Consider the following 20,144-nt stretch of genomic DNA (forward strand, 5'->3'; position numbering starts at 1 on the left):
ATGTCTACTTCTTCTAACCAGCCACAAATCTATAATACTCAACTTATTGGCAAGTTCAGTACTTGTTTCAGCTAGCTCAATGTTAGCTCTTCACAATTTAAAAATGTTGGGAGCGGGAAACAAATTGTATCTACCAATATAATGGTCTAAAAGGTGTTGGATGATATTAAATCCCTTTATTGTATTTTTTTTTTTGGCCTAAAAACAGTCACATTTTAAAACATTAATTCTAAAAAATATCAGAATCAGCCTTAAAAACCTAACGTGTGTAATATGTGTTTAATCATAGCACGTTAACGCCTCCTCAGGTCATTAAACGCCCCTAAATATTCCCAGAGACATGACCGCAGCGTCCCCAGTGGTAGTTTTATATTAAAGTAGGGACAGGGAGGACAGTCCGTGTGCTTTTGTCTTTACTATTGTGCTGCGATGTGTTTTCTGTCTTGGAACAAGGATTAAACATGCTTCAACCACTGACGAACATGCTCAGGAAAGTTGGCTGCAATTGAGTGTCTCAACAGTTTGGCCTCTTGTGGCGCCTCTGGCCCCCCCCCACCGACTCTGATGAGGCCTTCACAGGCACCAGGAAGGAAACCCTAACAAAAAGTGCAACTAAGTACCTTGGGCTGTTTCTGATAAAGGCAACATTTGTGTGATAATGAACTCTTGGACTAAAAGGAAACAAAGGGTGGGGGTGGGGGTAAAAACATACATGCTTGTTGTAGAAAACACTCAGGAAAAGGTAGTTGGCACAGTCCATTTGGTCACTAATGAAAATGTCTTCGTGGCTAAGTCTTCTGCTCCTCTGACAATGTTGTGTGTAAATCCTGCTCTCTAGTGGCCTCTGCTGGCAGTGCGCGGAGGAACACATAAGTCAAACACTGAGAACGCTTCAGCCTTCCTGACAGGCACCCAACATGTTCTGGTTCAGAGTCAGGAAAAGGTTGACACTCTAGAGAGCAGGAGTATTGATATAGCCAATGTTGTTTTGGAGTGTGTGCGTGTGTGTGTGTGTGTGTGTGTATATGTGTGCGTGTTTTCATGCACACACAAGCTCTGTAGGACTGGGGAGACTCAAGAATGCGTTCACAGTGCGATCAAACTCACAAGCATGCAGACAAATCCACATGTCTGAACGGACACCATGGGCATTCCATGTGAAGGTAAATGTAAACAGATTGAGGCTGAGCTCCAGAGCTAGGCCGGCCTCAGCAGCGCTCCTGCCCCACTCCGAGGGCCTTCGTCTGGGCAGGGAGGAGACCTGGACTCCCTGGACCTGGCCTGGAAACCCTCTCTGAGGGATGAGAGGAAGAGCTCAGTGTCCCGTGGGCTCGGACACTCTCTCCCTCTGCATCCTCCTGTTCCTCCTCCTCTTCCTCTTCCTCTATAGTCACTTGTTGTCCATCAGAGACTGGACTTTGTGCACCAGCTCACGTGCTACCTTCAAGATATGTTGGACATCATGACGCTCGGCCATCTCTGTGGATTAGACACTGTTAGAGAGGCAGCTACAGAATTATACACACACACACACACACACACACACACACAAAAAGCATCAAACAGCAATTTTAGCAGCAACATACAAGCTTAATCCTGAATGCATGTCACGTGGGCCCCCCTCTGTAAACGCAGGCTTTGAGTGTGGCTTTTGAGTAGTAGTCTGTCTGAAGCACACAGGTGCCTTTTAGAACGATGGTTATGGAGTCTGCACTCATATCTGTCTGTCAGTCATTCGTAAGTGCTCCTGCTTCTTTTTCCGGGTTATTGTACTTTTTTCGATGCATAATGTTCATTTGGGAACACGTGTGCACGGGAGCGTAAGCAACATCAGTGACTCCCGACCTTCTCTGGTGTGACGTACTGTCACAGCCCTACCAGATAAGCTCAAGTAACCCATATACGCCACCTGTCCATGCTCTTATCGTTCTACTACCACGTTTCAACCGTTTATCCATTAGCGCCGGCTTAATATTTCTTAACATTTACCCATTACTTTTAGCTCATTTTCAACCACTTATCCACTGTTTACCCATTACTTTCAGTTATCCATTTCAACTGCTAATTTTCACACACTTACAATCACAGCAGGTGGTGTTCAGGCGCTAACAGCTGACTCAGGTGGTGGGGGCATCATGTGTATTTTGCTTATCATGCAGGCAGTTCATTGGTTATTGTGACAACTAATATACTCTATCAATTGATCCTTTCAAGGGTTGGACGATGATACATCATGACGGGGTCATGAGAGATTTGTCAGCTGATAGAGATTTTGCTGTTACTGTTTCTATGGCAGGGTGTACCAGTGTATTTAATCGCAGGTATTCAGTTCATTTCACTGGATTAGACAAAACCAGACATTTCCACACCATCATTTTTATATTTACATTCGAGTAAGTTTCTTAATTGAATCTTGCATACATCAACACACTGTGATAGAAGAGTTTGTCCATGTTGCCCATCCCTAACCCTCGACTGACACAGTTTTGTTACATAATCGCGCACGTTTCACAAACTGTAACTGTCCGCTAATGGCAGCCATGAAAGGATAGCGAGAAATAAGCAATCCACAAAATGCACGTACACGCTGTAACGTACGCGACTGTATCTTACCATTGAAGAACTTGATGATGTCAGTGAAGTCCATGTTGTTGTCGATGATGATCTCGCGGTAAACTGTGACGAGGGCCAAGGCCAGAAAGAGGACAAAGTGCTGCGAGGAAATCCTGGGAGCCACCCAGATCACCTCCCACACCGCGAACACGTCCTCGTACAGGAGCTCTGCGCGCACACACACACACACACACACACACACAACATTGTCAGTCACTAAGCAGATGTATCATTGTCATGTTGCCATATGTGACACCTCACTTTTAGCCCTTTAAGCCATCTGCTTTCATTAGAAAGATTAGATACGGTGCAGCTGAGAAACGTCATTAAGAGACAAGCCACGAAGGTGCCGAGTCTGTCACATCACGAGCGCTTGGTGCAGCATGTACTGTTACCATGGGATCACCTCTGTTGACTCAGGGCTATGGAATGGTAGGCCTCATGAGGTTGCATGTCGCCATTTAATCACACCTTTTCTATTTATTCTTCTCCTTTTTGTGAATTTGTGCAGACAGTTTCAAACACTGCTAAACACCCCCCCCCCCCCAGTTGTCAAAGTGACTCAATGCAGCTTTGGAGCGGATAAATCAATGAGTTTCGAGAGGTAAGTGGGAGTAAAGGATGTGTTGTTCACCTCTCTTGAAGTCCAGCAGGAACCAGCGGTAACAGAAGTAGAAGTGAGTGTAATCCCCATTCTGCTGCATCAGTTCAAACAGCTCCGAGTCCAGGATCTGACACCAGAGAGCAGGGAGAACATCAATGGGTTTTAGTAGAAGTGACACACACACACACACACACACACACACACACACACACACACACACACACACACACTCACACACACACACACTAAGAGTTATCCATCACCTGGATCAGTGACCTCATGTTGGCAAAATGTGTGTCCATGGCTCCGCCATTAGGGAAGTTCTGACTCATCCTCTTCATTAGTTGAGTGAAACAGCTGTACGCCAGGCACTCTGACACACACACACACACACAAAAGAAGAACAAAGGGTCATGTCTCTCTCACGACCACCCACCACATTAACAAATTGAGCAACAAATAATACTTCCCTAATTTCAGACACTGATGACTTATGAACAGGCAGTTTAATGACACCTGACTGTCAGTTTTAACTGAGCAGACCTACATACACACAATGTCATGTCTGATTGTCGTACAACTAAACTCTATGTTCGTGCGTAAAACCGCACCATGCGAGTGTGACATTTACTCATTATTTCTACTATCAAATGAGGCATCTTAGCTTCAATTCTGTGACGGCTACCAGGGCTATTGGTGCTATTTACAATATGGAGATATATACAGTATTCTTGATTCTTTCCCCTCACCATCGTCCAGGATGACCATGAGCGGAGCGAGCAGGTCACACATGCCCTGAACGTAGCCCATCTCCAAATGCTCCCACACATAGCTGCAGGCAAGGAGGAAGACACGGGGGCGAGACAAGCGAGAGCTTGAGCAGAGAGCAAACAAATCACTCATACATATATTTAAGCAACTACTGTACCTGAGGAAACATTTCATATATGTGACTTTTATTTGGCCTGTGTCCATTGTCCATTGTTGACATGGTGAAGATATCGGCAAAAAAAGGACTTATTTACACACCACGAAGCTGTGGAGCAACATTAGCATTCATTTGTCTTGTTACTTGTCACCTGGTGAAGTCCAATATTCACTCTCTTTTAGCTTGGTTTTTGCTCTACACACACACACACACACACACACACACACACTGCTGAGAGAAATATGTGTGTCGGGCTGAAAGACGCTGAAAAGCTCCATGGAGCTGAGGGGAACTGCAGAGTTGGGAGATAATTCACATTACACGTAATTTGATCCACTGGTCACGTAAAACTACTGAATATGGCAATGTGGCAGGATCTCGGCGCTTCCTCCACATACCTGCACATGATGTTGCGTAGTTTTTCCAGGTTGGCTGCGGTGAAGTAATAATAGTTGCGGTCGCAGCGCTGCACGTCTTTGTCTATCCTGTGGAGGTTGAGGGCGACCGTGTCCAACAGCTCGATCTGCACCAACGACAAACATTGCTGTCAACATTAGTGAGTGACTTAAGTGTGAATCAAGGTTTTTGGTCTTTCTTTGCCATTTTATGTGTTTCGCTATGAGCAGCCTCAGTCTCTCCTTCTGGCCGTGAATCTTGGTTGAGATGTTTTTCCCCACTTGTTGCAGACCTGCTCAGTCAGATTCAATAAACAGACATGTGAAGAGTCATACCTACATACTGTGCATACCGTATATGAGGAGAGGGAAGGCGATATCCCCTCTGCAGCCACTCCATTGGTCACCAGTTTGTCCAGCTGACTGCACAGCCTGTCCTCCGTCAGAGAGTCCTGACGCCCCCCCAGCGCATCCGTCCTGCCCTCCTCCCCAACCCCCCCTTCCTCCTCCGTACTCTGACCGTCGTCTATGCTGGACAGGATCTGAGAATGAGCAGAGGTCACTGAGTAGTTTCTGGAGGAGGGGAGACCCGAGTCGGGGGAGTCAAACTCCACCAGAGGGCGCTCCTCTGGGGGGAGGGCTGCAGGGGGAACCAAGGTGGTCATGGTGGGGGTGCTGTCTTCTCCACTGGGGGTCTCCTGGCTCCCGGCGTCCGGCTCATCCACCGACATAAACACCTGAAGAAGGATGGAACTTTAGAAGTGACAGAGGAGGGACGGCGAGGGCATCAGAAATCATGTGGTTTATGATTCCTCAATTAGCGTTTCTGTCTTCTGCAACTCGCCTCCATGTTACAGAAAATAAGACAAAAACGCGTTCGACTCACAGCTAGACATCATAGCCTGAGTGAACTCCGTTACATGGCCACTGAGACAGTGAAGAGGCCACGTAGAGGTGGTGCTAGGGACAGGATCCTAGTATTGGATATACTCTCTCATGGGTTAAGTGCAGGATCCTACTCTTCCCATAATGCAACTCCACAAGATTTTTCGTTAGAGACGCACCATGCCTGGGAAATGTCCACATCGCTACACGTCATCAAAGTTATTTTCTCAGACTTAACAAATGACACGCGCACGCATTTAGAAATGCAGCCTTATACAATTAAACATCATGCGCACCCGAACCCGTGCGGTAACAAATACTCAATATTGCTGAGTCTAGACAAGGAGTCAGACGTTCGTCGGATGGACGTCACATTATGTCGAGCTCCTTCACCTCGTTGCTGAGTGTCGAGTCTCTGTGAACGAGTCGCAGGACGTGGCTGTCGATGCTGCTGCCTGAGGAGAGTTTGGCAAAGATGGCCGACTGCATCTCCTTCTCCCTCTGCTTGACGATCACCTCACAGGCCTTCCACTCACGCATCACCTGCTGGTAGCGCTCACTGATCTTTGCGTCAATCTTCACAGGGGGGGGACAAAAAAAAAGGCAATCACATATTGATTTTTCAAATTAAGACAGTGTGTGTGTGTGTGTGTGTGTGTGTGCGTGTGTGTGCTGTACCTGGCTCATGTCCTTTTTGCCCATGCCGAACTTGTAGTGTCCCAGCAGGAAAGGCCAGACCTCCTTCCTGATGTCATGCTGCACCCCTCCATAGTAAACCAGCCTTAGCAGCTCCAGCTCCTTATAGTTCTATACACACACACACACACACACACACACACACACACACACACACACACACACAGAAAGAATAACAGGAATATAAACCAAAAGAAGAAGAAAGATAACAGGAAGGGGAAGCCTGGTGTGAGTGGCGAGAGGAAGAGGAAGTGCATTAATAATGGAAAGAGAGAAAGAGTGATTGCGATCCGTACAGAGGAAGACTTAGACGAGTGCAGAAGATAAAGGACACAGATATGAATAGAGTGTAAATTAGTAATGAAGACTTTGTTGGAGTTGATGAATGATTACAGTGTCTACTTTAATAGCTACCACGGCATCATACTGCACTCTGTAATGAGACTTAATTTCACCGAAACTCATTAAATTTTCATTAGAGCGAAGGAGAGAGCGGAGTGGGGTGGAGACTGAAGGGGCAGTGCGCGATCCCCGACTTAATATTGTCATACAGCTACAGCAAAGGAGGATATGCATTTAACTAAAAAAGTTAACTCGAGCTCAATTAAGAAGTTGTAAAAACTTAGATTGAAGTCAAACGCAATTAGCAGCGTGAATTGGCCTTTAAAGAACTCGGCACTCTCATATTCATTTTCAAAGCAAACAACAGGGAAGAATAAGAGTCGGACGTATAGACGTGAGTTTTCACAGTGCCTCCTCCATCCTCTCCTCCCAGGCAGTTAGCTCCAGCAAAATGAGCTGTCTTGTGGCCTCAGAGACCAAGAGGAGGTCTGGTCTCAAAGAGGACTGGATAACCCAGTCCCGTACCGTGGAAAGCAAACCAACAGCGCAGTTCTTCGGTCTTTTCTGCGGCCGCTCTCCGTCCTTGACAAACACAAGTGTCTTGGCTGTAGCGTGGGCGTATCTGCTGTCGCTGAACCCCTTGCTGATTGTCTCAGCAATGGACTTGAGGACCTATTCATGTCTCCAGCGATAAGTGTCCCTGGCCAGTGCCTAGGAAAAGCTGCTCAGGATGTGTTTGAGGATCCCTTTCTTGGAACACAGGGGGCATGCGGGTGTTTCTACTTTGCCCCAAAGTGAACAGGTTGGATGGACTGGGAAGGACATCGTAGACCACCTGAATCAAGAATTTAATCCTCCGGGGGATCGGAATTTCCGCTCCATAGCCTGTTCCCTCTTCATCCAGACTCCCTGTTGTCGCAAGGCCACTGTCTTGCTTGCTCTTCCTACACTGAAGTGCGCACCTCCTCCTGCACCAGCTTCCACCTGTCCTTCCCGCTGGCGGTGTCGTATCAGGTCGATGTTGAGCTCCAGAGTCCTGCCCTGCCCTGCACCACACTCCCAAGAAGGACCTTGTGCTTCAGCCAAGCTGAAGCCATCCTCCACTTCCTCCACCATCCTCACGGCGATCCCTGCACCAGCCACTTTGGTGTCCCGCCACCCCGTGTACTGCAGGTGTTCTCGTGCCCGCACTACGACGAATACCTCCCCAACAGAGCTGAACAGGAGCCTGAGCTTGTTGCTGTTCCCTCACAGCCCAGCAATGCTGCTCCGGCTCCACGGTAAGAGATAGCTGCTCACCTTGCCCAAGAACTCCACTACGGTTATGGGGACTTCATCGATGAGCAGGGGCCAGAGGACTCTTAGACCCAGGGAGCCCAGACTTGCCTACAGCTCTCAACCAACCATCCAGGTAGCTTCGAGTCTGTGTCCTTCAGGCTGCAATTGAAGACCTTACCTCTTCACTGGTTCCTCTGAGATGGAAGGGATCTGGGGTCTCATTTATGAAACAGTGCATAGGATCCATAGTAGAAGTGTACGTACGCACAAAAGCTGAAAATGGCGTGCACCAAAAAAAAAAAAAGAGAAGGCAGAGTGTGTGTGGAGCCACCGCAGTGTCTCCAGTGCGCTCTGTACTCAAATCGTACTTGGTGACCTTCACCGTTTTAGACAATATTATTAGCGACTGCTGTCGCTCTGTTCTGCAATTCTTTAATGCTATATGATGTAATCTCTGTTTTCTACAACCGATGATGATAACTTCATCAGCTACAGGACAGTTCCCCTGGATGATCCACGAGGCTCCTGGTACTGATGTTGTCGTCACTGAGAGATCGTCCATGAAGGCGTTGATAGGTGGTTGCCTTACTCCCGACTTGCTGAAGGGGGCCTTGGCAGCTCTGTTTCTGCTGACTTGACCAGCATGTTCATTGCCAGCGCGAAGAGGGTCTCTGAGATGGTGCACCAGCGGAGGAAAGTAGAAAAGGCACATATCTGCTACGATAAGTTATGTTTATTTTTTAAAGTTAAGATTTTTTTCTTGTGAATTACTGCCTAATAATCTCACTTCTTCAGTGCGCTGAAAATGATTCAGACAAACAAAGAACAGAACATTCTTTTTTCATATATCTGTTTACTAATTTCTTCATATGTTTTACACTTTTACGTCATATGGTATAATGTTTCCAACATTTACAGCAGGACAGAAGTCTTTGCTCCTCGAGGAACATTCCTCACAAGTCGCGTCAGCTTGTGCACTCACAGAGCACAAAATGATTTATCTACGGGGCAATCCCAATGGTTCAGTCATGACATGACAGTATGCTGCGAGTTCTGGCTTTTAACTTCACTGGGCTGAAGAAGATTAAGACTTTTCTCTTTCAGCCTCGCCGTTCGCTGCTGTACAAACCTCTCCGCTCTGTACCCACCTTGCAGTCTTTCTGGTACTTGCTCCACACCTCTTTGCTGAGGCCCCCGGACGCCTCGCAGGGTCTGTCTGGAGGGACGATGTTGTGGTTGACCAGAGCTGACAGGTGAGTCCGCACAGTGGACAGGTGTCGACAGTAGGCCAGCCCTGATGGACGGGTGAGACAGACAGACAGACAGACACACACACACACACACACACACAGCTGAGGCCAAGCATCAGTAAAGTCAAGGCAAGTCAACCACAGCTCGTACCATCTACTAAGGTCATAAATTACTAATAATAACTGTAATCTAAATAGTTTGAAAAAGTAAAATAAGCATTTGTTGAGAGCTCCTTGTTTTGATGATTCCTGCTTAAAATACAACAATATGTTATACAGCTCACCCGTTCTTGGTTGTAACACTGTTAGCACACTGAGAAGGGGGGGGGATTTGTTCAGCACCCATCTACTCATACCAGGGTTGATTTGTGGTCAATTGGAAGGTGTAACAGACAAACAGATCATTTCAGAATACGTCGACAGGGTCTTCCTCTGTCACACGGGTTGCGTATTGAACAAGGATGGCACTCACCGGAGTGTTTGTGGTCATGTGACATACAGAATGAACAACACGCACTAATATGTCTCCAAAACTCACAAGATTTATGTAAAATTTGAGTAGAAATGAAATGATCTTTAGTCACTATTTATAGCCCCAAGAAATCCTTAGTTATGTGGCACACTAGCCTTAAAAGGTTTAAACCGCACCATGCTGTTGAGCAATTTTAGTTACGTACTAACATAACTGTACTGTATCTGGCTTCTATTTAATATCTCGTTGTATTTTTTTATGTTTTGTATTGTTTTGCTGAAGTCAATGAACTGAGTAACTAACTATTGGTAATAGAATAAGGTCTTCAGACTGATGCTGTAATTAAAAATAACTCTCCTTTGGAAAAACAATATTTGAATAACGCAATAAATCTGTAAATGCATTACGTTACCCAGCAATGTATTCTTTATGAAGTCTTTATTACATGTTTGACGTATTTGGAGGGATGTTTCATCACAGTTTGCAAACTTATTACTTTAACCAACAGCAGCAGCTGCTGCATTGAGTCATACATTATTTTTTATTATTATAATTATTATTATTTTTGTGCTCTCCAACTGGAAGCCAGCAGTGCAATGTTGCCACTGTCTTCTGCAGCCTGCAGGCGGAACATTAACCCCTGTATTACATTCAAATGCATCTGTTTTGCTTGTTACACTCTCTTCTGTTTAATTCCCACATAATTATACACTCAGCATAGAAACTCTCATGCGGACAAATTGAAAGGAAAACATAAGATATTGACTGCAAGGTCAATCCTTTTTAAATCGATGAATAATCCGTTTTTAGCATATTGTTAGGCTAACTTGCATTATATTATACGTGTCCGCATAGAGAAAATAAGAAAATGAACTGTTCCACTTGTGTGTAAGCGAGGGGTTCATGTGTGTCGTATGCCACAATGATAATATTGCGACAGAGAGAAATGAATGGATGAATACTGTGCAGAGGTCACATGATGCACTCACATCCATAAAAGGCTCTGGAGACTATCTGCCTCTTCATGTTCTGGCAGAGCATCTTAAGAGGAACACTGGTGGAAAGAAAAGAAATCAACCATTATTATTCTCATTTGTAAAGGCTTTTTTTTTAAAATTTCTTTTAATACATTTTCTTTTAATGAAGAAACCACCACCACGGCTGAAGCTGAAGCAAAAACTTAAGTGGCCTAATGCGCCTTCTCTAATGGACAGATGGACTAGATGCTGCCTCCGTGAAGTCTCTGACTCCTTAGAATTCCATTTAAGAAGTCCTAATGAGTGTCCACATCTATGGTAATTACACCCTATCAAGATACAAACTGATGCTTTGGGTTGGATCGGATTGATTGACAGGAGTCTCTTGTTTTGATCCTTCATGAAAAGATTCAGCGCATCGGAAGATTTAATTCTCAGGACATACGTGTGAATGTCTGACGGGTCGTGGATGCAGGTACAGCCGGCCGGGTAGTCGAACGACGCGTTGCTACCGGCCGTGGTGCAGGACTGGCACAGCGACTCGTGAGAGGTGACTTCGGCCTGTTGCCACGACGACGGGCTGCCTCCGAAACCCTGCATCTCCATCATCTCCCCGTGGTCTAAACCAGAGAGAATGAAAGTGAGAAGACAGAGAGGAGGCCTCAGTGCTCGGAGACAAAATGGACGCTGCTGTTTTCATGTACTACGCTGTTATTTAAAAGTCTCTTTACATCCACTTCACACTGGCTATGTTCTATGCCTTACATATTATGACGTAGGTCCCTCAGCTCAACCATAAATACATCGTTCCATGTATTGTTATTCAAGAGATGAGTAGATGGATGAAAGTTGTACACTCATGTTACATGTGAGAGCTGGAAAAAAACAAGCGCAGAGAGGAAACCAAAAGTGGAGGGGTTGGGGGGTAGCGGTTTAGGAAGCAGGAACGGTGCTGTGGGAGAGACAGGCAGAGAGGATGCAGGGAAGCCATGCTGGTTCAGTTTCCATTCAGAGGGGAGGCAGAGGAGACAGCAGAGCTCAGGGAGGCTCCGGACCAACAGGAGAGGGGAGGAAGGAGCAGAGGAAGAAGAGAGGAAAAGTGAAGGAGCTAGAGGAGGAGGAGGAGAGGGCAGGGACGAAGGCTGACGCTCAGGCCGTGCAGGATGCATAAAGCCAGAACAAGACAAGAGACACCAAAAGAAATTACCTCATAAACAACAAAAACAAATGGACACCAGGAAAAGGGCACACAAAGGGGAGGAAAAAAAAAAATCATAAGAACTTGAACATTAAATAAATGCTCTTCACCTTAATTCTTCAGGTTGGAGCTGATGACCTGTCATAAATATGAAGCTGCGCTTTGGTTGTTCAATAACCCCAAAAAAACAAATAATATTAAGAACAAAAAAAAAAAAAAAAAGCAAACAGAAAAAATGCTGGAGCGAGACCGACATTTGGCCTCCCCCCTCTTTACTTTAGGACTAGACGTGATCAACAACTGCTTTTTTTTTGGATCAGTAATGCAACCCTGCTCACACAAGGACTCCACGTCTCTACTACTGCGGAACCCCACAGGACCGTAATGAGAGGGGTGGAGGAGGGGGAAGGGGGGGGGGGGGGTGGGGGTGGGGGGGTGACGGGGTTGGTGAAGAATTACAGTGAACAGCATTGCAGCAAACGACTGCACAAACAGAGGAGAAACAACTGAGGTGGTCAGAGAAGAGTGAGAGAGAAATCAAAACGAACAGAGGAGGAGACTGTGAGAGAGGGTTTGCCATCACAAATACGGAGAAACACACAGTCGTTCTGTAAAAAAAACAACGAAACGGGTGCATATTTCCCATGCAAAAATTGTCAAGCATGTTGCAAGTGAGAAATGAAAGGACAAAAAGAGGCAAACAGAAATTAAGTTAAATTAAAGGGAGTGCAAAAAGAAAACTAAGCAAAATTATCAAAGCAATTATTGGCCACGACAGTGTAAACCCAACAGTGCTGAGACATGCTTTCCTCTCGTAACTGTAAGGCAGTCAGCACTGCAAGTCCCAGAATGCAAAGCAGCCAGAGAGGCCTTGACCTAGACGAGGAGACCTGGGGAAGTTTTGAATCTGTGTACTGGTGGTGAAACCAGGTGACAGACGTGTGCAGTCACTGTGTTTGGCAGCAAGCTCTCCATAAAACAAGTGTCCCCTTGGCAGTGTGTGTTTCCAGTGTGTGTGTGTGTGTGTGTGTGTGTGTGTGTTTCACAGGCTTGTGTGAGGTGGATTAGACTGTGTCGCTGAGCGGTGGGAAGAAAAAGCAGGAACAGACAGAGAGAGAGAGAGACTGAGATTAAGCAGGGAGGGTGTAGGGGGAGTGTGTTGGGGGCTGCTGTGACATTAACTGGATGTCTGAAGGCAGGATGCAATTGCGCCAGATTACAACGGCCAGGGACTCCTAACTTCCAGCTGTCATTTGTGTGACAGCAAAAGGGAAACACACCCAGAAAAGTCTTGCTAAAATACGAGCTGAGAGCGTGTTTTATTGTTGAGTAAACGCTACGGAATTGTTAGATTAGGCCACCAGCGGCTGGGACCGTGCTTTATTCGTCCGGCTGCATCACGGTGGCGTGCGATGGCGACCTGCTCGTTCTCTTGGACCACCCGACACTCACGGTTCGCTAGCCTCGAGGCGAGGCCTGTGTTTTAGTTTATGTCACGAGTTCCGGAGAACAGAAAACAATATGAACCTTTGATAACGGGTGCTGTGCAACTGACAGGGCTATGGTGGACGTTGAGTGAAACTGTAAAGAGGCCATATTATGCTTTTTGGGTTTTTTTTCCCCCCTTTTCCTTTAGTGTGTTACAGCTTTTTTGTAAATGTAAAGGGTCTGCCGCAAAGTAACATCGCAAGCAGGAATTCTGCATGTTGTATATATATATATATATACATGTGGCGTTTTTTAAACATCAGCCAACATTAGCAAATGAATTGCCATACATTGGCACAACACTGGATTAGTCTGGCCACTTGGGGCACAGGAGCTAGAGAGCAACATTAGCATTCTTCTCTCCTTCTGGTGAACATAAAGTCGTCTACTTTACTTGACGCTCTGTATTAGGGCCGTTGTCGGTACAAACAAATGTTTGAATAAATTAAACTTTCACCAGCTAATTGCTAACTTTGTCCGTCTGCTATTTGGTGCCGAGCAGGCAGCACACAGTGAGTTTAAGTCGTTTTTTTGATTCCAGCCGACGTGGCTGGAAACAAAAATTATAAAAAAAAAAAAACGATGATGGGGACAATAGATGACATTTATCTCAATTTTCAGGGCTAAAATCGAGACCACATTCCCAATTGAAATCCTATTGCTTCCTGTCCCGTACAAATCCTTCACTTCACTACGGCAGAGGACAAACAACCAGGGTGTAACTTTTTTTTAACTAAATCAAACCTGGTCGTACAAAGTTAGAGGCAGTCAGAGGCTGTCGGTCGTCCAGGCAATTGTTGGAGGCTTGATCGTTGTTAATGGTTGTTTTACTGCTATTGTTAGAATTTCTTCATTTTCAATACGGCAATATGGCTTTTTTTGTCATCCAAAAAAATCTTAAAGCAATTTTACTTTTCGGTTTGGTGTTGATCAACCTGAACTTCCCCTTCGTTAACGCAGCCAACCCCAGCCTACTCCACACTGTTGGGCTCCACCTCAGGCAGCACACACACACGGGCAGACGAAGCTGGGGGAGGTGGGGTCGGGGAGGGGGAAGGGAGGGAGGGCCTGAGAGGGCACGATGGGGTGGGAGGCGGGGAAGGAGACGTCTGAAGCCGGGGTGAGGTCTCAGGAGTCGGGTGGGGTCGGGTGGGTGTGTTAAGGTGATAAAAACCTTTCATGACATTAGGGTCTGTGAGGTTCCGCGAGCAGATCATTGAGATCATAGCATGGAGCCTATCTTCCTCTTCCTCGTCATCGTCCAGCGACGGAGCGCGGCTGCCCGTGGTGTGGTGGTAGTTTATAGTGACTGCTTGCACCAGTGGGACAACAGAGAACACAGTTAGAACAGTGCCACCCGACAGACCACGGGAAGAGCATCGTGGGAAAGACACCACGCTACACCCGTACTTAATCACATCATAGGAACACAATACTCAAGCAGATATACAGTACTTATTTTATCACACAGATGGGTGTTAACCATAGAAGGAAGACTACTGTTTGTTGTGTGCAGGTCTGCTACTGCCTTGGGGATGCTTTGTACCAGCGTGCACGACTATGTAAAAGTGTTACTTACTGGCGTCGTAGCGGTATCCAGGGTAGACGATGCGAAACACGTAGTCAGCGGCTGTCTGCTCCTCACTGTTCCTGTCCTGGTCGATGAGGCGGGCAGCACTGCTCCTCTTCCTCAGTTTAGGGAACACTTTTCCCTGCGGAACACACACACACACACACACACACACACACAAATGTATTCAAGTGTACACAAAAGGCCTTTTCCAATACGGGAACGTGGGTTCTGCCTTGTGCTGCCGCCGCGTTTTGCTTTGGATAGACGTTATTTTTTTTATGGTAGGCGAGTTGTTGGGACAGACAGCGATGGAAGTAGCGGTGCTAGTATTGATTTACCAAATTATATAATGTAATATTAATGGGACCAAACATTAAAGCTGTACTCCACATTTTTTTGGGTGTTGGGGGGGCTCTCAAATAGTGGTCTTCTAGGGTCCAAAAAATGGTTTCCAAACTGAAAAGGACATGTGACTTATGATTCTAGAATACAAGATGGTACCGCCCATTAAAATAAAAAAAAACTAAACGAAGCCTGTGGACTTTTAGGGACTTTCTGTCTCTAAAAATTTAATTGATGGCAAATTGGCATCTTCATTAGGTAATCAGAATCAGAATCAGAATCAGAAATACTTATATAAATAATAAATAATATAAATATTGATCCCCGGGGGGGACCGGTGCTCCCATTCAAGAGTAAAAAGTAGCATAATTTAGAACTAAAGGTATGTACAAAATATAAAAATAAGAAATAGAAAATAAAAAATATACACATTTACAGTATTTAAGTGAACAATAAAGTAAAAAATATATACAATAACAATGTATATGTATGTGTATACATATATATATATGTATGTACTGTATGTATTGCACTGTATGTAATCAACCTCCCCTTTGTAATTCAGTCTAAATAGTGTAATAAGGTCTACAAGTATCCAAGTCATACAGTATATCCGTGCCACCTGGTGCGAATTCAGCTCCTAAATGTGACGCACCTTGCCTTTCTGGGACCAGAGGGGGGGCTCTAGCTGACCCCGCGGTAAAAGGCCCGTCTCCAGACAGGAGAGGAAGGCCAGGAGGTGACCACCAGGGGGGAAGTGGAGGGGCGGCCGCTGGATCCCATCCTGACTGACCAGAACCAGTGTGCCACCACAGTCAGCTGGAATTTGGTGGGGTGGGGGGAAAAAAAAAAAATACATTACACATGGATGAGATGGGAAAATACATCCGTGTAATACATCTTTTGATTCATTTAAGCCATTTTGTTCCAGTTTTAGATTCACAAATTGTCATGAAAGTAAGAGAGTGAGACTACATGCGCACACACAGACACACACACACACACACACACACACACACACACACAAATGTGAGAGATACACGGTCACAAAGATAAATGACAGGCATCGACATGAAAACAGCGATATGGCCCGCATCGCCCATTAAGAGCAAATTGACTCTTTATCGAGGCAAGCAATCAATATATTGCTATGAAACAGCCCCTTCACGACAGAACGCTCTTAATATAAGGTGACGGGTGCAGTGCGATTTGACTGTGAGTGAGGACGACTGGCTGAGGACGTATTGTGGGGGAAGTAGCAATATACTCACGCCGTTGGTGACAGTGGATACAGACTATCTGGCGCAGGGGCACAGTCAGTGCATAGTCCCAGTAGATACTGACAGAGCGGGAAATGTGTTGGTCATTAAATGCACACAGTTAGATCATTTATATATATATATTATTATTGTTATTATAAGTATATCACGGGCGCGTTTTGGCTACCTCTTCTCCAGGTCACAGTCTCCCAGCGTGCCGTTGATGAGCTGGTTGGGCGTCCACTTCAGGGTGAGGTTATCCCCGGCCTGGTGGAGCGACAGGTAGCCCCGCAACACCTCCATGTCCTTCTTCTACCGTGGGAGAAGGAAGAGGGGGAAGGAAGGACACGACGTGAGACGCGAGGTTCGAAGGTGTCAAGTTTGGAGCAGGAAACATTTGTTTTTATCCAAACAGCTGCTGTGGAATTTGTAGTTTAACCATTTAATTTCAGTAGTTCAACATTTTTTGGGAAACTATGCTCATTCGCTTTCTTTCCAAGGACTAGACGAGAAGATCGAAACCACTCTCATGTCTGTGCACACTGATCGAGAAGCGGGAGGTGATTAGCCTAGTTTAGCATACAGATTGGAGGCAGGGGGCTAAGAGCTAGCCTGGCTCATTCCAAAGTTAAAAATAATGTGCCTTCCATTACCTCTAAAGTTTACTAATCAACACACCGTGTCTTGTTTGTTTAATCCACGCACAAACGGAAATGTAAGAATGTCAATCTGTGGTTTTAGGGTGAGTTACATGCTATAGTGAACTGCTTCCGGCCTCTATGCTACGCTAGGCTAATCGCCTCTTGACTCCAGCATCGTTCTTAACCCACAGAAATGAGATTGATTGAAATCTTCTCCTCTAACTCTCAGAACGAAAGCAAGTCCATTTTCTTACTTATTTCTCTATAACGTGAAATATTGGTGGCTAAACAAACAACACTACGTTCGAAAAATATATACTCAGCTATACATTTATGAGAGTTTATCGGGAATATTTGATCACATTCAGATGACAAGCAAATAACCCTGAGATCTGTTTTTTAGAAAATAGGTTTCCAGGGTCTCTCAGTGTAATCTACTATAATCTAATATAGGTTTATGCTATTCAAACAGGCTAAGTTCTGATCGGTTGTTGAATACTGTATGCTACAGAGCAGGACCACATGCAGTGCCATTTAGCATGCATAGCATACAGTGAGTGCTGGATTCATCTGCGTGTGCACTCAGCCTTGTGTGATCTGTCAAAGGCTGAGCATTGTGGGTAGCAAATATGTGCTCATTATACATTCCCAGGGCCAAACATGCTGGAGCTACTTGGCAGCGCAGAGCACATTACAGCTTTCATTTCAAAGATCACACATACACAAAACTGTGTGTGTGTGTGTGTGTGTGTGTGTGTGTGTGTGTGTGTGTGTGTGTGTGTGTGCGCAGCACAATAATAGATGAAAATAACAATCATTTGCAATTTATCTGCACACCAGCTGAGTGGGTGCAAAGTGCCGTCTGTGTGTGCTGCATGTATGTGGGCTTCCAAGTTACTTCCTGCCTTCATCCCAGAGCAACAGCAGCTTCAGGGCCTCCACAGCAGCACACCAAGACCTGCTACATCTGTATAAAGTTTCCAAGAATTTACATGAAGTCAAGATGGAGGGCCAGGAGCTAGAAGCACTGATATTGGGTCTCATTTAGTGCAGTGTTCGCTCCAGATGAACTATATCATTTATTATGCAGTATATAACTATATACATGAAGTCAGGAGTTCTCTCGTGCAACGTTTTCTCTTATGTATCCTCATAAACTACATTGAAAAATGACATTTAAAATGTCAAGATTTCCAGAGACAGCGTCCCTGATACTGTGGATAATCCACAGAACACACTGTTTGTTAAAAACAAATAAGAAAATAGAGAAAAATGTTAAAATGTACATCTGATTCACGAAACGTGAGCAGACTACCGATCTGTTCTTACTCACTTAATTAAAGGTCTCCATATTCTGCTCATTTCAGCTCTATATTTTTATTCTGGGATTCCACTAGAGTAGCTTTGCATGATTCACTGTTCAAAAAAGTCCTTATTTATCTTATTATGGTCCTTTCTGCAGCCCCTCAGTCCCCCCCGCCCCCCCCCCCCCCCCCCCCCCCGTCTGAAACAAGCCGTTTGAGACAAACTGAACAACCTCCAAAAACCTGAAGAGCAGTTCCTGAGCAGAGCGCTCCAATAACTCAGACAGACTGAGCGGGTGGATGAGCGTCCCTGTACTTGGTGGGTGGTGCTGTGCCAGGAGCACATGACCTGCTGGGGGGCGTGGCTGAGTGCGGTGACTGTATAGTTGTGACATCACAACCTTACAGGAGTCTTGACAGCTTGTTTAAAGGCACAGTGTCTGAATACGGGCTGTGTTTTATTTCTCAGTGGACTGAGCGTTTTGATCCTTTCACCTAGAGCTGCTTTATAATCAAACAAGACGTGGAAATCTCACTTTCTACAATATGGGGACTTTAATATAAAGAAATGGAGACAGATATCAGGAATCAAGGTCAGATATTTAGCAACTCAAATAATATTTGGGCTGAAAAGCATATTATTTAAGTGTGCCGAAGGAGTTGACCCACTGCACAACACGCGCCATCATCAAGTAAATCCCAGGACTATTTTTTGTATTAGGCAAGGACGAACTGGCTCTGAAAGATGAAAAGGGTTGCAAATAGTAACTGGAATCCTTTATACTACTTTATATCTGGTATTTATTTTATTAATATAAGTCGTTACAGTGTTTTCTACTTCATGACCTAAAACTCACACCAAACTATAGTACAACTATAGTATAGTTGTTCTCACCTATGAACATAGTGGAAACGAGAAAACATTGATGAATCTGGCAAAAGTTCTTCAATGTTTGTGTGCGAAATTGTGTGAGTTTGAACGTCTCATGAAAGAGTTTCTGGGAAGACACGTTGCCATTTTTTAATGCTGTGAGCACCACAAAAATGAGTGTGGAATACAATGGAGGAATCTCAGGACCTGGGCAAATGAAACCAAATCTAGATATGATATGTTTGTCTGGAACCAATCTGCAGAGTTGGACTTGGGGCCGATCCAGGAAGCATCTGATGGATCAGTGTCGGCTGTATAAAGCCTGATCCTTTGTTTTCTTCAAGGAGACCAACTGTCAAAAACTACGCTCAAGAACTCACATTGGGATCAGGAGCAAAAAGGAGCGTGATTGGGAAAAGCCTGTTTCTGAACCGACCTGTTAACACAAATGGCAGATGCAGCGCAGACGTTCCAGTATGTATGTGTCAGGTGCTGGTTCTGTTTGTTTGGTTCCAGTAGCTAGTCAGACAGAAACAGTAAAGGTGCTGTGCAAAAAGGGTTAGGGTGAATGTGCAGCAGTACCGGTTGCACCAGGACATTGTTTTTGCCGTAGAGAAGGTGTGTTCTGGAGTTTTGGTGAAGGGACTCCACGTACTCCCTCGCTGATGCAGCAAACCGGTCCTCCGACATGCTGCCGCTGGACTGCCTCTTTCGGATCTGGAAAAGAAAAAGATTCCTTAACAGGCAACATATACAATTAATAACAACTCCCATCCCACACATCATCAGCGATCACTCCTACTCACCACCACACACCGACACCTCCTGAGAACCCGAAGCAGCTGATCTAAAAAAAAAAAAACAGCCTCCACACTCACCCCCAGAGCAGGCCGGCGGCCGGCCGAGGTGTCTTGACCCCGGTGGGCCCCGTGGATACGATGACGCTGAACCAGTTCGTTGGCTGAGGGGTCTGTCCAGAAATGATCGGACGTCTTCAGTTTGGTGTACTCCAGAGCACAGGGCCCCAC

General features: G+C 45.4%; 1 protein-coding gene across 1 annotated transcript in view; it reads right to left on the reverse strand.

Moving 5' to 3' along the window:
• The window catches only part of sgsm2 (small G protein signaling modulator 2), a 73,068-nt gene continuing 52,924 nt past the window's right edge, over positions 1-20,144 (reverse strand). Inside the window, exons 8-26 of the mRNA XM_070905458.1 lie at positions 19,995-20,143; positions 19,699-19,833; positions 16,488-16,612; positions 16,313-16,380; positions 15,697-15,860; positions 14,706-14,838; positions 14,301-14,438; positions 10,886-11,060; positions 10,453-10,517; positions 8,890-9,035; positions 6,104-6,232; positions 5,819-6,001; positions 4,894-5,277; positions 4,544-4,668; positions 3,967-4,049; positions 3,481-3,590; positions 3,248-3,344; positions 2,614-2,781; positions 1-1,479 (exon numbers count right to left, since the gene is read on the reverse strand). Coding sequence (XP_070761559.1) covers positions 1,391-1,479; positions 2,614-2,781; positions 3,248-3,344; positions 3,481-3,590; positions 3,967-4,049; positions 4,544-4,668; positions 4,894-5,277; positions 5,819-6,001; positions 6,104-6,232; positions 8,890-9,035; positions 10,453-10,517; positions 10,886-11,060; positions 14,301-14,438; positions 14,706-14,838; positions 15,697-15,860; positions 16,313-16,380; positions 16,488-16,612; positions 19,699-19,833; positions 19,995-20,143 — 2,666 coding nt within the window. The 3' untranslated portion in view covers positions 1-1,390. The remainder of the gene's footprint in view (positions 1,480-2,613; positions 2,782-3,247; positions 3,345-3,480; positions 3,591-3,966; positions 4,050-4,543; positions 4,669-4,893; positions 5,278-5,818; positions 6,002-6,103; positions 6,233-8,889; positions 9,036-10,452; positions 10,518-10,885; positions 11,061-14,300; positions 14,439-14,705; positions 14,839-15,696; positions 15,861-16,312; positions 16,381-16,487; positions 16,613-19,698; positions 19,834-19,994; position 20,144) is intronic.

The sequence above is a fragment of the Enoplosus armatus genome, chromosome 5 (genome assembly GCF_043641665.1).
Source record: "Enoplosus armatus isolate fEnoArm2 chromosome 5, fEnoArm2.hap1, whole genome shotgun sequence".
In the NCBI taxonomy this organism is placed as follows: domain Eukaryota; kingdom Metazoa; phylum Chordata; class Actinopteri; order Centrarchiformes; family Enoplosidae; genus Enoplosus; species Enoplosus armatus.